The 17,098-nt window shown below is 46.8% G+C and overlaps 2 protein-coding genes across 5 annotated transcripts in view; both read right to left on the bottom strand.

The window, feature by feature from the left end:
• The window catches only part of CDC14A (cell division cycle 14A), a 93,361-nt gene that overhangs the window by 11,945 nt on the left and 64,318 nt on the right, over positions 1-17,098 (bottom strand). The gene's annotated exons all lie outside the window — the stretch shown is intronic.
• Positions 12,962-15,176, bottom strand: GPR88 (G protein-coupled receptor 88). Its single transcript, XM_053391620.1, has one exon. It carries the CDS (start codon positions 14,191-14,193, stop codon positions 13,078-13,080), a length of 1,116 nt encoding a protein of 371 aa, XP_053247595.1. The 5' UTR covers positions 14,194-15,176; the 3' UTR covers positions 12,962-13,077.

The raw sequence follows: 17,098 nt of genomic DNA, 5'->3' as shown, positions 1-17,098 counted from the left end.
ACACACACACACACACACACACACACACGGAAATATCCTTAGTTCACAAGGTCAATCTGTCTTGCCAAATTAGGGCTTCTTTGGCACAGGGTTTTGTAAAGAGATTCCATTCTCTTTGGTTTTTGGCCATTTCCTGGAACTGTTAGCTTTCAATGAAGGCAGGGGTCTGTGACCTCTGCAGATCCAGGGACATATTTATCGAAGGGAAAAAACCTAAGAAACTCTTGTGCGCACCACAAAACACCCATTTCACCAACAGGGAGAAAATGGCAATGTTCAGAACGGTTTCCCCTCCACCCAAAGCCAGGCAGAACGCTGATAAAAATAAAATACACAGGGTTGGTGGATGGAATCAGACAACATCCCGCCAAAAACAAGCAACAAATAACTCCACACCCAAAGCCATTAAAAAAAGGGGGGTGCAAGACAGAAGAATGACCATCTGACATGGATGCTATGGCCTAGATTCCAGCATTGCAGGGGGGTGAATAGATGATCCTTGGGACCCCTTCCAGCTATGATTCTATAGGGCCTCAACAGATGGCATGGTCTGAGAGCGCCATGGTGCCCCGGGGCATATTTGGGACCCCAGATGTAGGAGCTGATGATCTCAGTTTGAAAAATCCCCCACAGGATAACATTGCTGGCGTTATTTACAATTTCTGGGACCATGGGAGCTCATTAAACTTCAATCCCAGGGACCTGTAAACTAACCTCTCCCACTCTGAGTGGGAAAATCCCTACTGATTTCCATCTCTTCTACTTTAAGTCCTGTTCTTTTAAGTGCAGCCATTGTTCTGGTTACTTTAATCTTTGCAGGGATTTCCAGTCCAATGTTATATTACCAAATAAGGTAGGAATCTGCTTGTTTTGGCTACTCAAAACTACAGGAGATGTTGGAGATGACTGACTGAATCTCCAGTCTAAATCTTTGTAAAGAGCAGGGGCAGGAAGGCCTGATGAGGACTGAGACTACAATGCTGGGAGAATTTTGTGGGGGCCATTTTCCTGAAGAAAACCACCCCTCTGGAGCTGCTATTTGCCCTGTTAAGGGGCAGCTTACAATACAAACATGAAAGTTTTCCTCCATTGCCATAGACGTGACCCTAATCTTCCCATAGATACTTTCCCCAGACTTTTAAAGGTAAAAGAGATACACATCCATAGTGTTTCCTTTAGTTTGGCTCTCAGCTCAGCTCTCTGCCGGTTAATGAAGGTAAAGTCTGAGCTTAGATTTAGGGCCTCACAGGTAGCATTTGCTAGCAATGGCTATATAAAAAAACTACAGAAGAAAATAATATAGATTGGCCTGCACAACTTGTGAGTCCATCAGCCCCAAAGCAGCCAACCATCCACATAACATGGCCTTCCAGGTGCATGACAACATCCCTGGTTTTTTTGCTTGTTTGTTTTTCAATTCCCAACAGGCAGCAAAACAAGGTGACTTCTAGATACCTTGGTGTGGGCCACCATCCATGGTTGGTCAGCTTGGCTTGGTTAGGAGGAGTCATATAACTTGTGCAGGCCTGTCAGAAATCGTTGAAGAAAACTAGATGGATAGTCTCATACCCTGCAAGTGTCCCAGAAAAACTGGGACATCTCGTTTCCCACCCCACCCCCAAGAGAGCATGGTGGGAATTTTGGGCACCATGATTTTGCCCCCAAACAGCTCTACTTTCAGGGCTGCGGTCTCACTCCATGCCCCAAAATGTGTGTTTTGGGGCACTGTGACAGCACACAGAACCCCCCCCCGAAAAGCATGGTTTTGGGACTCAAAATGTTGGCGCGTATACAGTCTGCTTGTCCTCTTCCTTGTCTGCCTTTCTTTGGCCAAAGTTGTTGAGCCAAAAAATCAACACTTTCGACATGGGCTGCCGTAGGCCTGGAATTTCATGGACACCTTAGCCGCTATTTGATACTTTCGTCCGGACGCCATTTTAGACGGACGAATCCTGACTATGTATGGCAGCCCTATCAGAATTCTCAAAGCCAGAAAGATTATTGACCATGCCTTCTATTTCAGTTTGTATTTATTTTGCCCCACTGCTGGAGCAGCAGCCAATGTTTCATCCATAAGCACATGTCTGTTCAAAGTTCACAGAGGTTTCCTGCTCCCTCCTCTCCTGTGCAGCCAAGCTGTACCTCCTATCCTAAGGGTCAAGGGCCCCTCCTAGGCAATGTAGGATGGGCTGCAAGAGGCTTCTGCAGGAGCAGAGAATCACCTAGTGTTGGATTGGGTGAAGAATGATTTGGGGGCAATTCCCTCTTCGCCCAGCAGCCCGCTGTACCTTGTTCCACACTATCCAGTAGACCACACTGGGAAGTTTTCAATGGGCTGCAAGAGGCAGGAGGGGAACAAAACATTTCTTCCTTGAACTTCTTTAAACTAACTCATTTAAGGTTTCAAGCATGTGTCTCTTATAGCTCAAGCTCACTCATGCCTAAGCATAAAAGGTAAAGGGATCCCTGACCATTAGGTCTAGTGATGACCAACTCTGGGGTTGTGGTGCTCATCTCGCATTATTGGCCAAGGGAGCCGGCGTACAGCTTCCAGGTCATGTGGCCAGCCTGACCAAGCTGCTTCTGGCGAACCAGAGCAGCACACAGAAACGCCGTTTACCTTCCCTATTTATCTACTTGCACTTTGACGTGCTTTTGAACTGCTAGGTTGGCAGGAGTAGGGACCGAGCAACGGGAGCTCACCCCGTCGTGGGGATTCGAACCGCCGACCTTCTGATTGGCAAGTCCTAGGCTCTGTGGTTTATTCCACAGCGCCACCCGCGTCCCTATGCCTAAGCATAATTCATAGTACAGTGGTACCTCAGGTTAAGTACTTAATTCGTTCCGGAGGTCCGTTCTTAACCTGAAGCACCACTTTAGCTAATGGGGCCTCCTGCTGCCACCTTCACCGCTGGAGCACGATTTCTGTTCTCAACCTGAGGCAAAGTTCTTAACCTGAAGCACTATTTCAGGGTTAGCGGAGTCTGTAACCTGAAGCGTATGTAACCTGAAGCATATGTAAACCCAGGTACCACTGTAAATAAGATCTTGTGGTACTTTAAAGACTGAGGGTTGAATCAAGACCAAGTTAACTAAATCCACAGTGCAAATATCCATAGGGCAAGTTAGTCGTGGCTTAATTTAAATCCCACTGATTTAAATTAACTCAATTTCAGAAATTCACTGTGGCCTAAACTTTCAAAGTGTAAAGCCAGTGCGGCAAATCTGTGGTCTTCCACCAGCAACCATTGGTCCCAGCCAGCATGGCCAATGGTCATGGATGTATTGTGTGTGTGGCTTTGTGCGTTAAGATGTGCCTGTTGGTTTGTCTGTTCTAAAAATAGAACAGAGAAAGCAACCTCCAGAAAAATGCCAAAGACAAATGACTTCTCAATTTCAATGTAGCCAACCTGCTAGCCGGAATCTGCCTGAAGAACAGCACCATCTAGCTTCAATCCTTATGCATGTCAAGAAAAAGTCTCCATTGGCTCAAAAATATTCCGATCACTTAGAACTGGTTCCTATGTAAAGGGAAGGGGTTATTTACTTTTTCCACAACTCAAGATCATCTAGAGAGCACAAGGAGCTGATGGAAGGGACAAGGGCACAATCACGAGAGAACTCAGAAAAACGGGCAGGGAGCAGCAAGATGTGTTTACCGCATTTTGAAGGAAGCAAATAGTACACACATTAGCATAACTGGATTTTTAGCAGAGGAGTGTTCAAGCAAAGGCGGGAATTCATTGCCTTTCTATGTCATGCCTTGTTTCGTGTGAAAACTAAAAATCAATTTGCAGACTATTTTTCCTTCAGGCAGGGGTAAAATGAAAAATCCCTCGGGTGAAACCCAAGCAGCTTGTGCCTCTCTAGCCCAACTCTATGGCGTAGAGCAGACACTCTGGCCTTATCGCATTGCCCCATAATGGAAAGGATTGGATTCCGCTATCCACTGCTGCCACTACGTGAATGCAATTCATTTCTCTCTAGGCCTGTCAATAAATGGCAGGAGTATCGGCCACCAGCCAGGTTTGGGCAGCCTGGAATCGTAGGTTATATATTAGTGGATTATCTTCCATAAAATGAAGTATAAGCCTTCTGTGTATTAACAAAAGCATCTATGATTCACATGCTACCTGAGGTCTCTACTGTACAATGAATGTGTCACCAAAGGTTCCTTCTTTGCCTCTGTTCCATCTGCTTAGCCTTACTTTTCTTTCTCATCATGTTCCTGCTGGTATTAAGCGAGCCCCGAAACCCAGTAAACTCTTATTTCTGTTCACTGCCAGCCTTCTCATGTCACGACGGGTCTTTGTTACCCATTCGAATGAGTCGGAAGCCTACATGCCAGGCTTCCTCCCTTTCATGTCATAAAAGTTCCTAGCAAGCCTCAGGCTACAGAATTTAGCTACGTGGAGAAAATGGGAAAACCAGATTCAATGCTGCATTTCTGAGGTCAGTGGGCAACTTTGGGCAAGAGGACTGTAACAATTTTTGACATACGCACTTTTGATCGTGCAGGATGCTTGAACAGTTTGCTGTACCGAAGCAAAAATGAGGGGAGGAGGAAATAAACGACCCCGTCTGCCACCTCAGAAATGATGTTGTGCTGCAGAAATGGTGCCTATTCTAAGACTGGGTGAATCTGTTCGATTCAGTTTCTCCCCGTTTCTAATTTTTCCAGCCTGAAATTCAGTTCACCACATTTTCACACCAGTCTGATTTTTTAAAATGCAATTTAACAGCATTTGAGTTCAAAAAATTGCAAAGCAATTTCCCCCAATATAATGCATGTTATGGTACACTTTACCTAGTATATGCATTTTTGTAAATGGCTGGTGGGTGGACCTGAGTGAAGCCTGCTTCCCTCAGGTCCACTCCCCAAAACCATGTCCCCCAGACCACCACGGATTGGCTAGTTTGAATATCAGGTTTGGCGAAGGGCGTTAAACTGCCATTTTGTACACATTGTTTGGAGAACTGCAAAATCTGGAGAAGTGCAAATTTCAAAGAATGGCTGTGTAGGTTCACATATTCTGTGGGCTGCTCTGAGATCTTATGATGAAGGGCAGTATATAAATCTGATAAAATAGATTAATAAATAAAATATTGTTCCGAAAGTGCAAATTAAGTAGATCTTCAAAGGCAAACTGAATAGAATTTCTCCCCACCTGTCATGTGTTCATATCACCATATACAACACGTGACATATCAACACTGCATAACTGGGTAAATGGAAAAGAATTGCGGTTGAGTGGACATTATGGTCTCGGTTGCACGTCATGATAAGCAGCAAATTGTGTTGAACCATGGTTATGAATGTACCTCTCCCTGCTATGTGGGTCCCTGCGAAACTCAGACAAGCTATACCATGGTTTGCCATGTCATCTGAACCCAAACCATAGTTCGTTTGTTTCAAACAAGTGATTGCCTATGATACAGACATAAACTTTTCTGGTTTGCCACTTATGACTTGTTCGAAACAAACAAACATGTCTCCGTCTAGGTTCAGATGAGCTGAGAAGCCACAATTTGGCTTATTTGAGTCATATGCCCATCACGTATCTGAGACAGGGAGAAAAGCTGTTCAGCACTCATCTCGCTTTCAGGCCGAAGGAGCTGGTGTTTATCCGCAGACAGCTTTCCGGGTCATGTGGCCAGCATGACTAAACCACTTCTGGCACAACGGAACACCGTGACGGAAACCAGAGCTCATGGAAACTGTTTACCTTCCTGCAGCAGCAGTACCTATTTATCTACTTGCATTGACGTGCTTTCGAACTGATAGGCTGGCAGGAGCTGGGACAGAAGTGGGAGCTCACCCCATCCCGGGTATTCGAACCGCCGACCTTTTGATCGGCAAGTCCAAGAAGCTCAGTGGTTTAGACTACAGTGCCACCTGTGTTGGCAGGGGAGCAGTATGTTCACAATTAAACCATGGTTTAAGATAAACTGGAGTTTATAATGACCTGGGAACCAGGCCACTGGATTCATGCAGACAAGTTATCACATAATGTTACCATCAACATGGGACAATGGAGCCGCAGTATCAGAAAAAATGGCTTCCCATTCTGGTTCCCGTCACGGCTAGGGCCACCCCAAAATTCAACACACATCAGTTTCAATAGTTCCTGGAATGTCTGTGGCTATTAGATAAAACTGGAAATGCATGATGTATAACTAGTTAACAGAGGATGAGAGCTGTCACGACTCCACTAAATATCGAGTTCTGAGCAGATGCTTGGTTGTTTACTGCCAACTTTGAAGTACGGCTACAGCTTGACATTGAAAACGGGTGAGATTTTGTTCAGGTTTCCATTTGTTTGTTTCTTTTAAAGTGCACATTCTTTAAAAGCAGCCTCTGAGAAAAAGGATGGCATTTTATAGAAAAAAATTTAAAGGCTATCTCTCTCTCTCTCTCTCTCTCTCTCTCTCTCTCTCTTTACTTTGATTCCGAAATCCTTTTAGATGCTGCACTGTGAAGAATAGGGACCGGAAAGGAAAACTTTTAGACATACTGTACATTTCCCAAGGCAAGGCGAAGGATGCAGCGCCCCCAACTCTGTCTGCATCTGGAGTTGCCTCCAGACTGTCAATGTTTTGCAGGAGGGATTCAGTTGCATACTGGAAATTTAGGTTTGCGCAGTTGAAATGCTCTGGTGCAACAAATCAACTTCAGAAGAAGCAACACATTTCTTTTGCAGTTAGGAAAGTGACAGGGAAATATAGATTAAAAAAATGTGGGCTAACCAACCAATTACAGTCATACCTCGGAAGTCATACGGAATCTGTTCCAGAAGTCCATTTGACTTCCAAAACCAAGGCGCGGCTTCTGATTGGCTGCAGGAAACTCCTGCAGCCAATTGGAAGCCGCAGAACCAATATCAGGTGTTCGGGTTCCAAAGAACGTTCGCAAACCGGAACACTCACTTCTGGGTTTGCGGCGTTCAGGAACCAAAAAGTTTGACTTCCAAGGTGTTCGGGATCCAAGGTATGACTTTAATGGGAAAGTGCAAAACTATCATGCAAGCAAATCAAGATGAGTAGCCATGGTCATGTAAATACCAACCCGAAACAAATCAGAATGATTGCTCTATATAGACTGCACACTATCTAACCTCTGTGCAAGCTTTATGCAAGGAAATCTGGATGGATGCTCAAGAAAGTCACCTGGAAAAGCTTGGAAGCACCTCTTTCTGGTTTATGTCAAAGTAGCAGGCTATTAAAAGGCAGCTAATCATGGATATCAACACCTTTAAATATAGGTGTTGCCTCACTTACATGGGGGTTATGTTGCCCACCCCATAAATGAAATTGCGTAAAGTGGGGAGCATCCTCTGAAAAGCCTCTGAACACCCCTTTCCCCCTGCTCACTCTGTGCCTATCTACAGTTCCTCTTGTGCTGCTGCTTACCTCGGGGGGAAACTGCTCTTTAGTGCTCAGCTGGAGCAAACGGCAATTCGGGTTTCCAATGGATTGCCGTTTGTTCCAATTTATCACTAAAGAGTGGGTTTTCCCTGGGAAAGGAGCAGGACAATGGGAGAACCACTCACCCCCGTGCCTAGAAAGTGTGGATCAAGCAGAATATTTCTGAATATTTGCCTGTCCTACCCTCCATGCACCCTTAAAAAGCACCCAGAGATCCCAAGTCTCCAAATACTTTATTTGAGTGTCATGGTTTTAATTTCAAAATTGCTCTGAGATTAAGTTGGCAATTTCCCGTATTTTTCGCTCTATAACACGCACCAGACCATAACATGTAGCATGTAGTTTTTAGAGGAGGAAAACAAGAAGAAAAAATATTCTAAACGAAATAGTGGATATATGATTTTTGTGGTTCATGCTGTGGCCACAGACATGTGATCTGACAGTGAGTTTGGAGTAGCCCAATGCAAAAATCCTGAGGATCCATGTGGATCCATGCTTTGTAACCACAGAGGAGGGAAGGAAGGGGAACCATGGATCCTCTGCTCACGACTGCAGCAGATCCCCCCCGCCACCCTCAGGCATTCGCTCCATAACACGCACAGACATTTCCCCTTACTTTCTAGGAGGAAAAAAGTGAGTGTTATGGTGCAAAAAATACGGTAGGTTGGAAAGACAATGCAGTAGAATGAAACGTATTAATTGCAAAATTAAATGTTATCACTGCAATATTGCAACACAATACAAGACAGGGTTCTCCCAAGCCTTGAAGAATCTCTGCTTCTGTGCGGGGAAAAAAGCATATATTTTCAAAGGATAATATTCTTTTGAGCTATAGGGAATTTGACATCGGGACAACATATCTTTCTGCCCTCACTATGGCCAAAAGACTGATACTGCTGTGTTGGGACAATAAATGTACAGCTCCATTTATTCAATGGACTCAAGGCCTGACTGCAGTTTCCACATAGAAGCGGATTGCTTATAGATGGAGACTTTTCATGACCAAGTATAATGAAATTTGGAACTCATTTATACAAAATACAGCAGGTTGAGGGGGAGGGGTGAAATGAGAGTTATATAAGTGCATTATAAATAATAATACATCTATTTGGATAATATCAATATTAAAGGTAATGGTAAAGTGACCCCTGACCATTAGGTCCAGTCGTGGCCAACTCTGGGGTTGCGGCGCTCATCTTGCTTTATTGGCTGAGGGAGCCGGAGTACAGCTTCCGGGTCATGGGGCCAGCATGACTAAGCCGCTTCTGGTGAACCAGAGCAGTGCACGGAAACGCCTTTTACCTTCCCGCCGCAGCAGTACCTATTTATCTACTTGCACTGGTGTGCTTTCAATCTGCTAGGTTGGCAGGAGCTGGGATAGAGCAATGGGAGCTCACCCCATCGCGGGGATTTGAACCGCCGACCTTCTGATTGGCAAGTCCTAGGCTCTGTGGTTTAACCCACAGCACCACCTGTGTCCCTAATATCAATATTAGGTAAGTATATATGGAATTCTAACTGTTATGGTGATACATTGTGCTCTAAAAAAATAAATACAAAAACAATATATTAAAAAGCATCTCGACGGCTGCAGTATATCCTATAATGGCTTTGCCTAATCACAAAGCTGGACCCTCCCAAATCCTTCCCACAGAAAGCATGGGAGCACAGCCTTGTACCCAGCGCATTAATTCTACCTTTTAGATCTGCTGCAGCAGCACAAACAATGACATGTGTTCAGTACTAGCTCACGTCGTGCCCCCTTGGAGGCTTAACTTAGCAGCCTACCCACTGTCAGCTGTCATCAGCCTCTGCATTCTGGGGAGAGAGAGAGCAACGTTCAAACCGACTGGAAAATTCCATATTAGGAAAGATGAAACCTGCTTTTGTTCATAGGTAGAGCTGGTAAATCTGTACCTGTATAAATAGCTCTCCCGCGTTATTAAAGGAGATTGTTCACTGAGTCATAGGATGGAAGGGGCCAGATGGCCATCCCATCTTGGATCAGTGCCGGGGAAATTGTTCTGTAGAAACCTGCATCAACGTATTCTATTAGGAGTAGGTAAAGGGATGCGGGTGGCGCTGTGGTCTAAACCACTGAGCCTCTTGGGCTTGCCAATCAGAAGTTCGGCGGTTTGAATCCCTGCGACGGGGTGAGCTCCCATTGCTCTCTCTCAGCTCCTGCCAACCTAGCAGTTCAAAAGCATACCAGTGCAAGTAGATAAATAGGTACCGCTGTGGCGGGAAAGTAAATGGTGTTTCCGTCACGGTGTTCCGTTGCACCAGAAGCAGTTCATTCATGCTGGCCATATGACCTGGAAAGCTGTGTGCGGATAAACGCCAGCTCCCTCGGCCTGAAAGCAAGATAAGTGCCGCAACCCCATAGTCGCCTTTGACTGGACTTAACCGTCCGGGGTTCCTTTACCTTTTTACCTTTATTAAGAGTAGGCAACGCTGTGCTCTCCAGATGTTGTTGGACTACAACTCTCATTATCTTTGGCCTTTGGCCATGCTGGCTTGCGTGTGGCAGGAGCTGGAGTCCAGGAACATCTGGAGAACATCATGTTAGCTACCACAACCAATGTAATGTAGACCAGGTTTGGTCAACGTTCATAGACTCAGTCAGAAGCCACTCTGTTCTCTCTCTCCTGTGATCCAGGGACCAAGAGTGTATTGGCCACACAGCTCCATTCCTTCCAAGATCTCCACAAGAAAGCCAGCTAGCAGTAGGAGTTTCATCATTACTACAGCATATATTTGTGCAAGCCTGGGACAGTGCATGCAAACATGACTGTAACATTACAGCGGCCTTCCCCAACATGGTGGTTTCTCAATGGTTTGGACGCCCAACTCCCATCAGCCTTTGCCAGCATGGTCAGGAATAGTGAGTGCTGAAGTCTGGCAATGTTTTGGGTCAACAGCTTCAGGATATGGCAGTGCTTTAGTTTTCCTGCCCATTAAAAAACGACTGCCGTTCCATAAAATGGCTGGAAGTATATGGCTGAATTCAGGGACATCAGGGATGATGAAAGAGTCCATTTTGATTTTTCTGTTTCTCATTTTTTCAATCTTGTGCACAGTTCTCCACATTTCTTTTCTTTTTAGTCTGTTAAAAATATTATTTTCATTGGATTTTGTATGATTTTTACAAAGCTAAATATGAAAACATATTAGTTTGTGATTTTTTTAAAAAAAGTCGTCATGAAAATTCGCCCATGTTCTTAGAGGAATTTCTCCTAACACTAGATTCGTATGCAATTTTATTTAATATATATACCTTTTCCGCCAAGCCGTTTCCCTCTAATGTAATGATTTTGGAAGGAGATATGCCATTGTCATCAATATATGCATCTTTACGTACATTTCTCCATGATATATGCATTTTAGTACACATTATTTGCCTTAAGCACCACTGCAGAATTCAGAGAAGTGCTTTGGTCCACTTATTGTACTGGGAAGTGCGAACGAGGAAAGCTTCGCCTTTAAATGCAAATTAGACTGAACCCCGCCCCCCAATTCCTAGGGTTGAGCCACCGCCCATGAGACTGGGAACCTTTACTTCCACTGATGGGATCCTAGGAGAGACCCTCTTCTCCTAACCTATGAACAGAACCTCTCTGTTCACTGTTGCCATTTCCTCATGCCCAAAGCACACCTGTCACACACACACAAACCCTTTCATGAGGTAGATTAAGCTTGTAGGGGTGCGTTCAACACTAGCCATCCACAGTTGACCCATTGAAATAAATGGGCATGACTCACTTCAGTTTGTTCATTCCAGTTGGGTCTATCCTAAGTAGAGTCGGATACAACCCAAAATGGCTACTTGCCTACAGGTTGCCCAGTGAGCTGTTTGGTTGGAGAATTTAGGCCCCCACAGCAGCTGCCTTAACTCCCCCCTCTGTGCTCTCTGCCATCGTTTCTCATCATGGGGAGTTCTGAACCCTAAAAAAGGGAGACATTTGCCCTAGCTCACTTGCTTTGGATAATTACGAACTGAGGGGTAGATTACTTCTGCCTTGGGTGTGCCAAAAAAAAAGTCCACCGTTCGTAAACCAAGCAGAAAGACAGCACCAGCGTGCATTTAAAAAACATCCCCAAATAATCATGGGAACTGTAGTTTGCCTCTCACAGAACTACATAGCCCAGCATCCTTAAGAAACTACAGTTCCCATGAGTCTTTGGGGTGGAGGTGTACTTTAAGTGATGTATCCGCAGCATTAATGCCCAAGATTCTCTACGGTCCAAGCCCCACCATTTGTGTTTTGGTAGCAGAAAAGGAGTGAAGCCTTGTCTGCCTCTGGTGATAGGTTTCCAATGGCTCAGATGGAGAGTCTTTCCCTCTGTTTTCCAAAATCTTTCAGAAAGATCCTTTGCACCTTATCCGTGGCCACCGTGTGATCTTTATCCATCGGCTAAGGCAATTTCTCCTTTACAAGCCAGCCTCCTCCGTTGGTAGTTTGTAAAAGCCAAGAAGGACTGCAAAATGTTCAAGCGAAACAGTGAAGACATGGAGAGGCAAAAAAATTGAGGTATATAATCAGACCTTTTCATCCGCTTGACTGCACTGAGTTTTTTCTGAAAAACTCCACAAAGTGCGAAAGAGATTTGATACAAATATATACATTTTAAAGCTGACAAGTGTCTGTGCATTATTTTATTTTTAAAAGCCTCTCCGTAGGGAGTGGAGTACTGTGCAGTTCAGTGAGTCATTTGGTGGGTGCTTCCAGATGGCTGCTTATTATGGGATTGCCGCTCTTCGTGCATGCAGCCTCAGTTGTATCTTCCTCCCGCCCCCGGCCCTGCCCTGTTTAATCCAGACTTCCCATTTCTGGGGGGGGGGGGGAATCTAATAAGGGCATTTCCAGACTGTTGCTATTTTCAGATGGGATTTCGTCCTGTCCAGGCAAACTTCAGGTTGTACCATTAAAAATGGATATTGAGCAACTAATCCACTTGCTCTCCCAAAGGGAACTTTTTTTGCCATGAGGAAAGTGGCACCAGAAAGTTTGGTGTGACACTTGCCCAGCATGAGGTCACCTGACCTCACTGCAAACCAATCAGAACGGACGCGCAATAAACAGCTAGCATCATCTAACCTCCCTGTGGACTTTGTGCAAACTAATCAACGTAAATGATGGCTAAGCAGGTTATCTGGAAGCAACCTCTGTAAAGGACAACATCCCCACCTGTTGACAATGGCCCACATGCGATACCTGAGTCCAGGGGACAGCAACCTAAGGCCCATGGGTCACAAGCGGCCCATGGGGGTCATTTAATCGGCCCATGGGCCCCCGCAGCCCCCTCTGGGACCCGCACTGCCTGCTTTGTCAGCTCCCGTGAGCCACGCTAAACCGGCGCAGAACAGAGTGGGGACTGCCTTCCACAACTCTGGCCGCCTTCCCATTGGCTGCAGGAAGCTCCTGCAGCCAATGGGAAGCTGCGCACCCCTCCTCCGCACAGGAAGGAGTGCCGGAAATAGCATTTGAGCATGCATGCATGCATGCGCACAAACACACTCCGGCCCACCGCGGTGTCTGAGGGACCGTGAACCAGCCCAATCCACAAAAACTTTGCTGACCCCTGCCTGAGTCCAAGGCCAATGTCTCCCAACACCTTTTCACCTAAGAGCGAGCGAATTTAGGGGGGGTGTCAGTGAAGCACTAAGCTGCCTAGACTTTCCACCTTGGTCCCCAGCTGCGACGGCTCCTGAGAGGGAAGAGACACTGTGGGGAGGGCAGTAGTGGCCGCTGCCGCGGCTACCGCCACCGCTGGGTTTTCCCCTCCGGGTAGCACTAAGCGGGCACAGCGGCGGAACTCCTCGTTCTTCCACGTGTAGAGCAGCGGGTTGAAGGCGGAGAGAGAGCAGAAGAGCAGCCAGCTGGTGATCTGCAGCCCCCGGGGCATGGGCCAGAAGAAAAAGCCCAGCAAGCTGACCCACACCAGAGGCTGAGTGGCCAGGAGGAACGCGAGGCAGAGGAGCAAGACAGAGATGCTGCTCAGGCGCCGGGCACGGCGGGGAGCTGCCGGGGCTGCTGGGAAGGGGAGCTGCTGCAGCAGGTGGAAGTTGAGGACGCTGACACGCTTGACACTGCCCCTCACCCTCCTGACAATCCCCATGTAGCAGTGGAGCAGGAGGACTGTCTGGATGAGGACAGCCAGGGCTACCAGAAGGCCCACGTAGTTCGAGCTCCTGGTACTGGTGCCGTTTTGAGACTCCTGCCGGCTGGGTTGCCACATCTGCAGTCCTGGGGGGACGGAGGCAAGGAGGAGGGCCAGCCCCCAGGACAAGCTGATCATCCAGGCCGTGTGCTTCCTCTGGTAAACAGCCTGGTACGTGATGGGCGGCTTGGTGATGAGGACATAGCGGTTGAGGGCCACCAGCAGGTGGGAGAGCAGTGAGACGATGAGCCCAAGGCCCACCAGCCCAGCACGGAGCAAGCGGTACCCTTCTGACCGCACTGTCGGGGACCCAGAAGGGAGCAGTCCCTGCACCGCTTCTTGCGGCATCCAAAGGCCACAGACACTCAGGTCCGCAACGCAACCGTTGACAATGAAAGCGTTGCTGGTGGTGCGTAGCTTCCTGAAGGTGAAGACCAGGTAGATGACCATGATGTTGGAGATGGTCCCGTAGATGGCTAGCAGCAAGTAGAAGAGAGACAAAGAGATCCTCGTCCCCAGGGAGTCTTCTTCACAAAGCAGCTGTTGCAAGGATCTAGAGCTCCAGGAGGAAGAGGAAGAAGAAGAGGAGAAGGAGATATTGGGCATTGTGTGGTAGCTCCAGACCAACCTCAGCACTGCTCAGTTCTGGAGAAGGCTAAGCTGAGCCAGGAAGAAATCCAGGAAAATCTCCTAGACCATGTAGAACACAGCAGGAGCCAAAGCAGATTGTCAGAAAAGTACCAAACATACATGACGTCCCAGAATGTAGACGGTGATCTCCAAAACAGGCAGAGAGTAAAACTGGATCCCATGGAAAAACACCAACTTCTCAGATCGTGCCAGGTCTCCAGAGTCAGTTGTTGGCAGAGGTGAAAGAAGGGATACGTGAGTCTTCTTCACCGTATTTCTACACAGAGGAGGCTGCAAGTATGCCAGATCACGAAAGAACAAGCTTGCCGATGGATCCAAGGCTGGTGTTTGCAAGCCAGGCAAGCAGAAGGAGGGCGAAATCCACAGCTTGCATCCACATCTCCATGATTGCAGCAAAGTTAGATTCTCCTGGTGGAGTGCAGGCAGCAACGAGTGCCCAAAGACAGGCAGGCGAGCGAGGAAGCAAGCAAGGCAGCAAAAAAAGAAGCCTCAGCTGTGGAAATACCAGGAGTCCCAGCACCCTCTGGGCAATGGCCTCAAGAGCGGCAGCAGCTCATCTGAAGACCTGGAGCATCTTCTCTCGCTTTACAGCATGCACACTGTATTATCAGCCTGGGGAAATTCGGCGCTTCTCATCTTTATGAATTATTCAGCAGGTTTCAGGCTTGCGAGAGCAGGAGAGAGGGAGGGGAGGGGGGAAAGAAAAAGAAAGAACCCAGCTTGCACTGAAAAGCCTGCAATTACAGAGACAGATCTCTCTCCCCCTGCCTCCATCGCCACCCACCGGAGTTCTCAAATCACCCCCCTCTGGTCTCTTCCTGGACCTTTCCCGTAGCACTGATTTCCAGGATGGAGAAGAAATTCCTTTGCTCACATTTACTTCCATTTCCTCCGACTCCCCTCCGTGACGATGTGGTTGGTTTATTTCCTCCTTTTTCCTTTTTTTTTAAAAAAAATAAAAAAATAAAAAGTATCTAATTTTAGATCAAATCTTTAGTTGCAATATGGGGAGGAAAAAACCATGCTCTTGCTTAAAACATTCTGCTCCTTGGCAACAGAGTCTTCATCATATTACTGTGCCGATTCTCTAGTGTATTTTTGCCATAGGGTTCCCCCACCTCCGGAAACCTGTCCTTGCGAACGCAAAGCGTCGTGGCAACGGAGTTGAGAAAGGTACAAAATAGGAGGGATGCAGTACATGGCTTTTCCTAAGAGAGGAAGGGGGCAGGTGCTGTCCTTATATTGAAAGCTGTCAATTTAACACGCACAAAATGGTCTCCCTGCCTGAAAATGTCCAAGGTGGGTGCACCAAAATGCCCCAATCCAACAAGGTGGAAGTCGCTCATGGGCTTGGTCAGGGGGGTGAGGGGGGCTGCTCCCCCTAAATCAAGTAAGTAAATAAATAAAACACTTAACCAAAAGTAGGAATGATCAGAATATTTGAAAGCGCTCACGGAGGTCACTTGGATGATGTCGTGGCGCGTTCGAGAGACGCAACCGACAGAGCGATAGGTGTGGCTTCCGCAAACCGACCAATCGCATCGCAGGTAGCTCAGCTTCTAGAAGCTTCTCATAGTTCTTGGCCTTCTCTCCTGAGAGCGCACCCCTGCGAGGCCTGTCTAGAAACGACTGGAAATTCCCCACGGGCTATTTATACTGTGGAAAGCCCTCAGGCCTCAGTCAACGATGTTATTATTTTTATTTAATTCCCTAGTTTTGAAACCACTGAAGATTTTGACAGATTTTCCCCCAAGTGCTTGAGGTCAACAGAAAGTAATTTAAAACAACTGTTGGGGAGACGTTTCGTTCCGAATCTGCTAGACGGAGCCAGACAGAGCATGATGACAAGCGGGTGCCCCCCCAACATAAATCCTGCTACGCCCAAGAAGTTGTCTACTAGGAATGTAGCTGATGCGAATTCCAGACACCTTATACTTTCTGGATGTGTGTTTCAATGCACATGGGGAGATACATACCTATTCAGAGACTGTACGGAGGACAAAAAGGCAACTCGGGTCACATTTCAAAGCCAAATCAACCCAATCCGCAGTTTCTGAAATGCAGGCACCCCCCACTTACGCGCAGCCGACTCGTGCGCAACCGCGCATGCATGTATCGCAGGAAATAATCAATAAATAGAACGGTATCAGGAAGTACATCAAAAAAAACAAAGATCATGGCCACTGGGCTCATCACCTCCTGGCAAATAGAAGGGGAAGAAATGGAGGCAGTGAGAGATTTTACTTTCTTGGGCTCCATGATCACTGCAGATGGTGACAACAGTCACGAAATTAAAAGACGCCTGCTTCTTGGGAGGAAAGCAATGGCAAACCTAGACAGCATCTTAAAAAGCAGAGACATCACCTTGCCAACAAAGGTCCGTATAGTTAAAGCTATGATTTTCCCAGAAGTGATGTATGGAAGTGAGAGCTGGACCATAAAGAAGGCTGATCGCCGAAGAATTGATGCTTTTGAATTATGGCGCTGGAAGAGACTCTTGAGAGTCCCATGGACTGCAAGAAGATCAAACCTATCCATTCTTAAGGAAATCAGCCCTGAGTGCTCACTGGAAGGACAGATCCTGAAGCTGAGGCTCCAATACTTTGGCTACCTCATGAGAAGAGAAGACTCCCTGGAAAAGACCCTGATGCTGGGAAAGATGGAGGGCACAAGGAGAAGGGGACAACAGAGGACGAGATGGTTGGACAGTGTTCTCGAAGCTACCAGCATGAGTTTGACCAAACTGCGGGAGACAGAAGTGCCTGGCGTGCTCTGGTCCATGGGGTCATGAAGAGTCAGACACGACTAAACAACTAAATAACAAACCAGGAAGTGGAAGGAGAGCTCTGGAGATCTCCTC

This window comes from Podarcis raffonei, chromosome 6 (assembly GCF_027172205.1).
Source record: "Podarcis raffonei isolate rPodRaf1 chromosome 6, rPodRaf1.pri, whole genome shotgun sequence".
Taxonomy (NCBI): Eukaryota; Metazoa; Chordata; class Lepidosauria; order Squamata; family Lacertidae; genus Podarcis; species Podarcis raffonei.
This window is presented reverse-complemented; position numbering and strand designations above follow the sequence as displayed.

Excerpts from the sequence above, each read along its gene's own strand:
- GPR88 (XM_053391620.1), bottom strand. The coding sequence starts at position 14,193 with ATGCCCAATATCTCCTTCTCCTCTTCTTCTTCCTCTTCCTCCTGGAGC.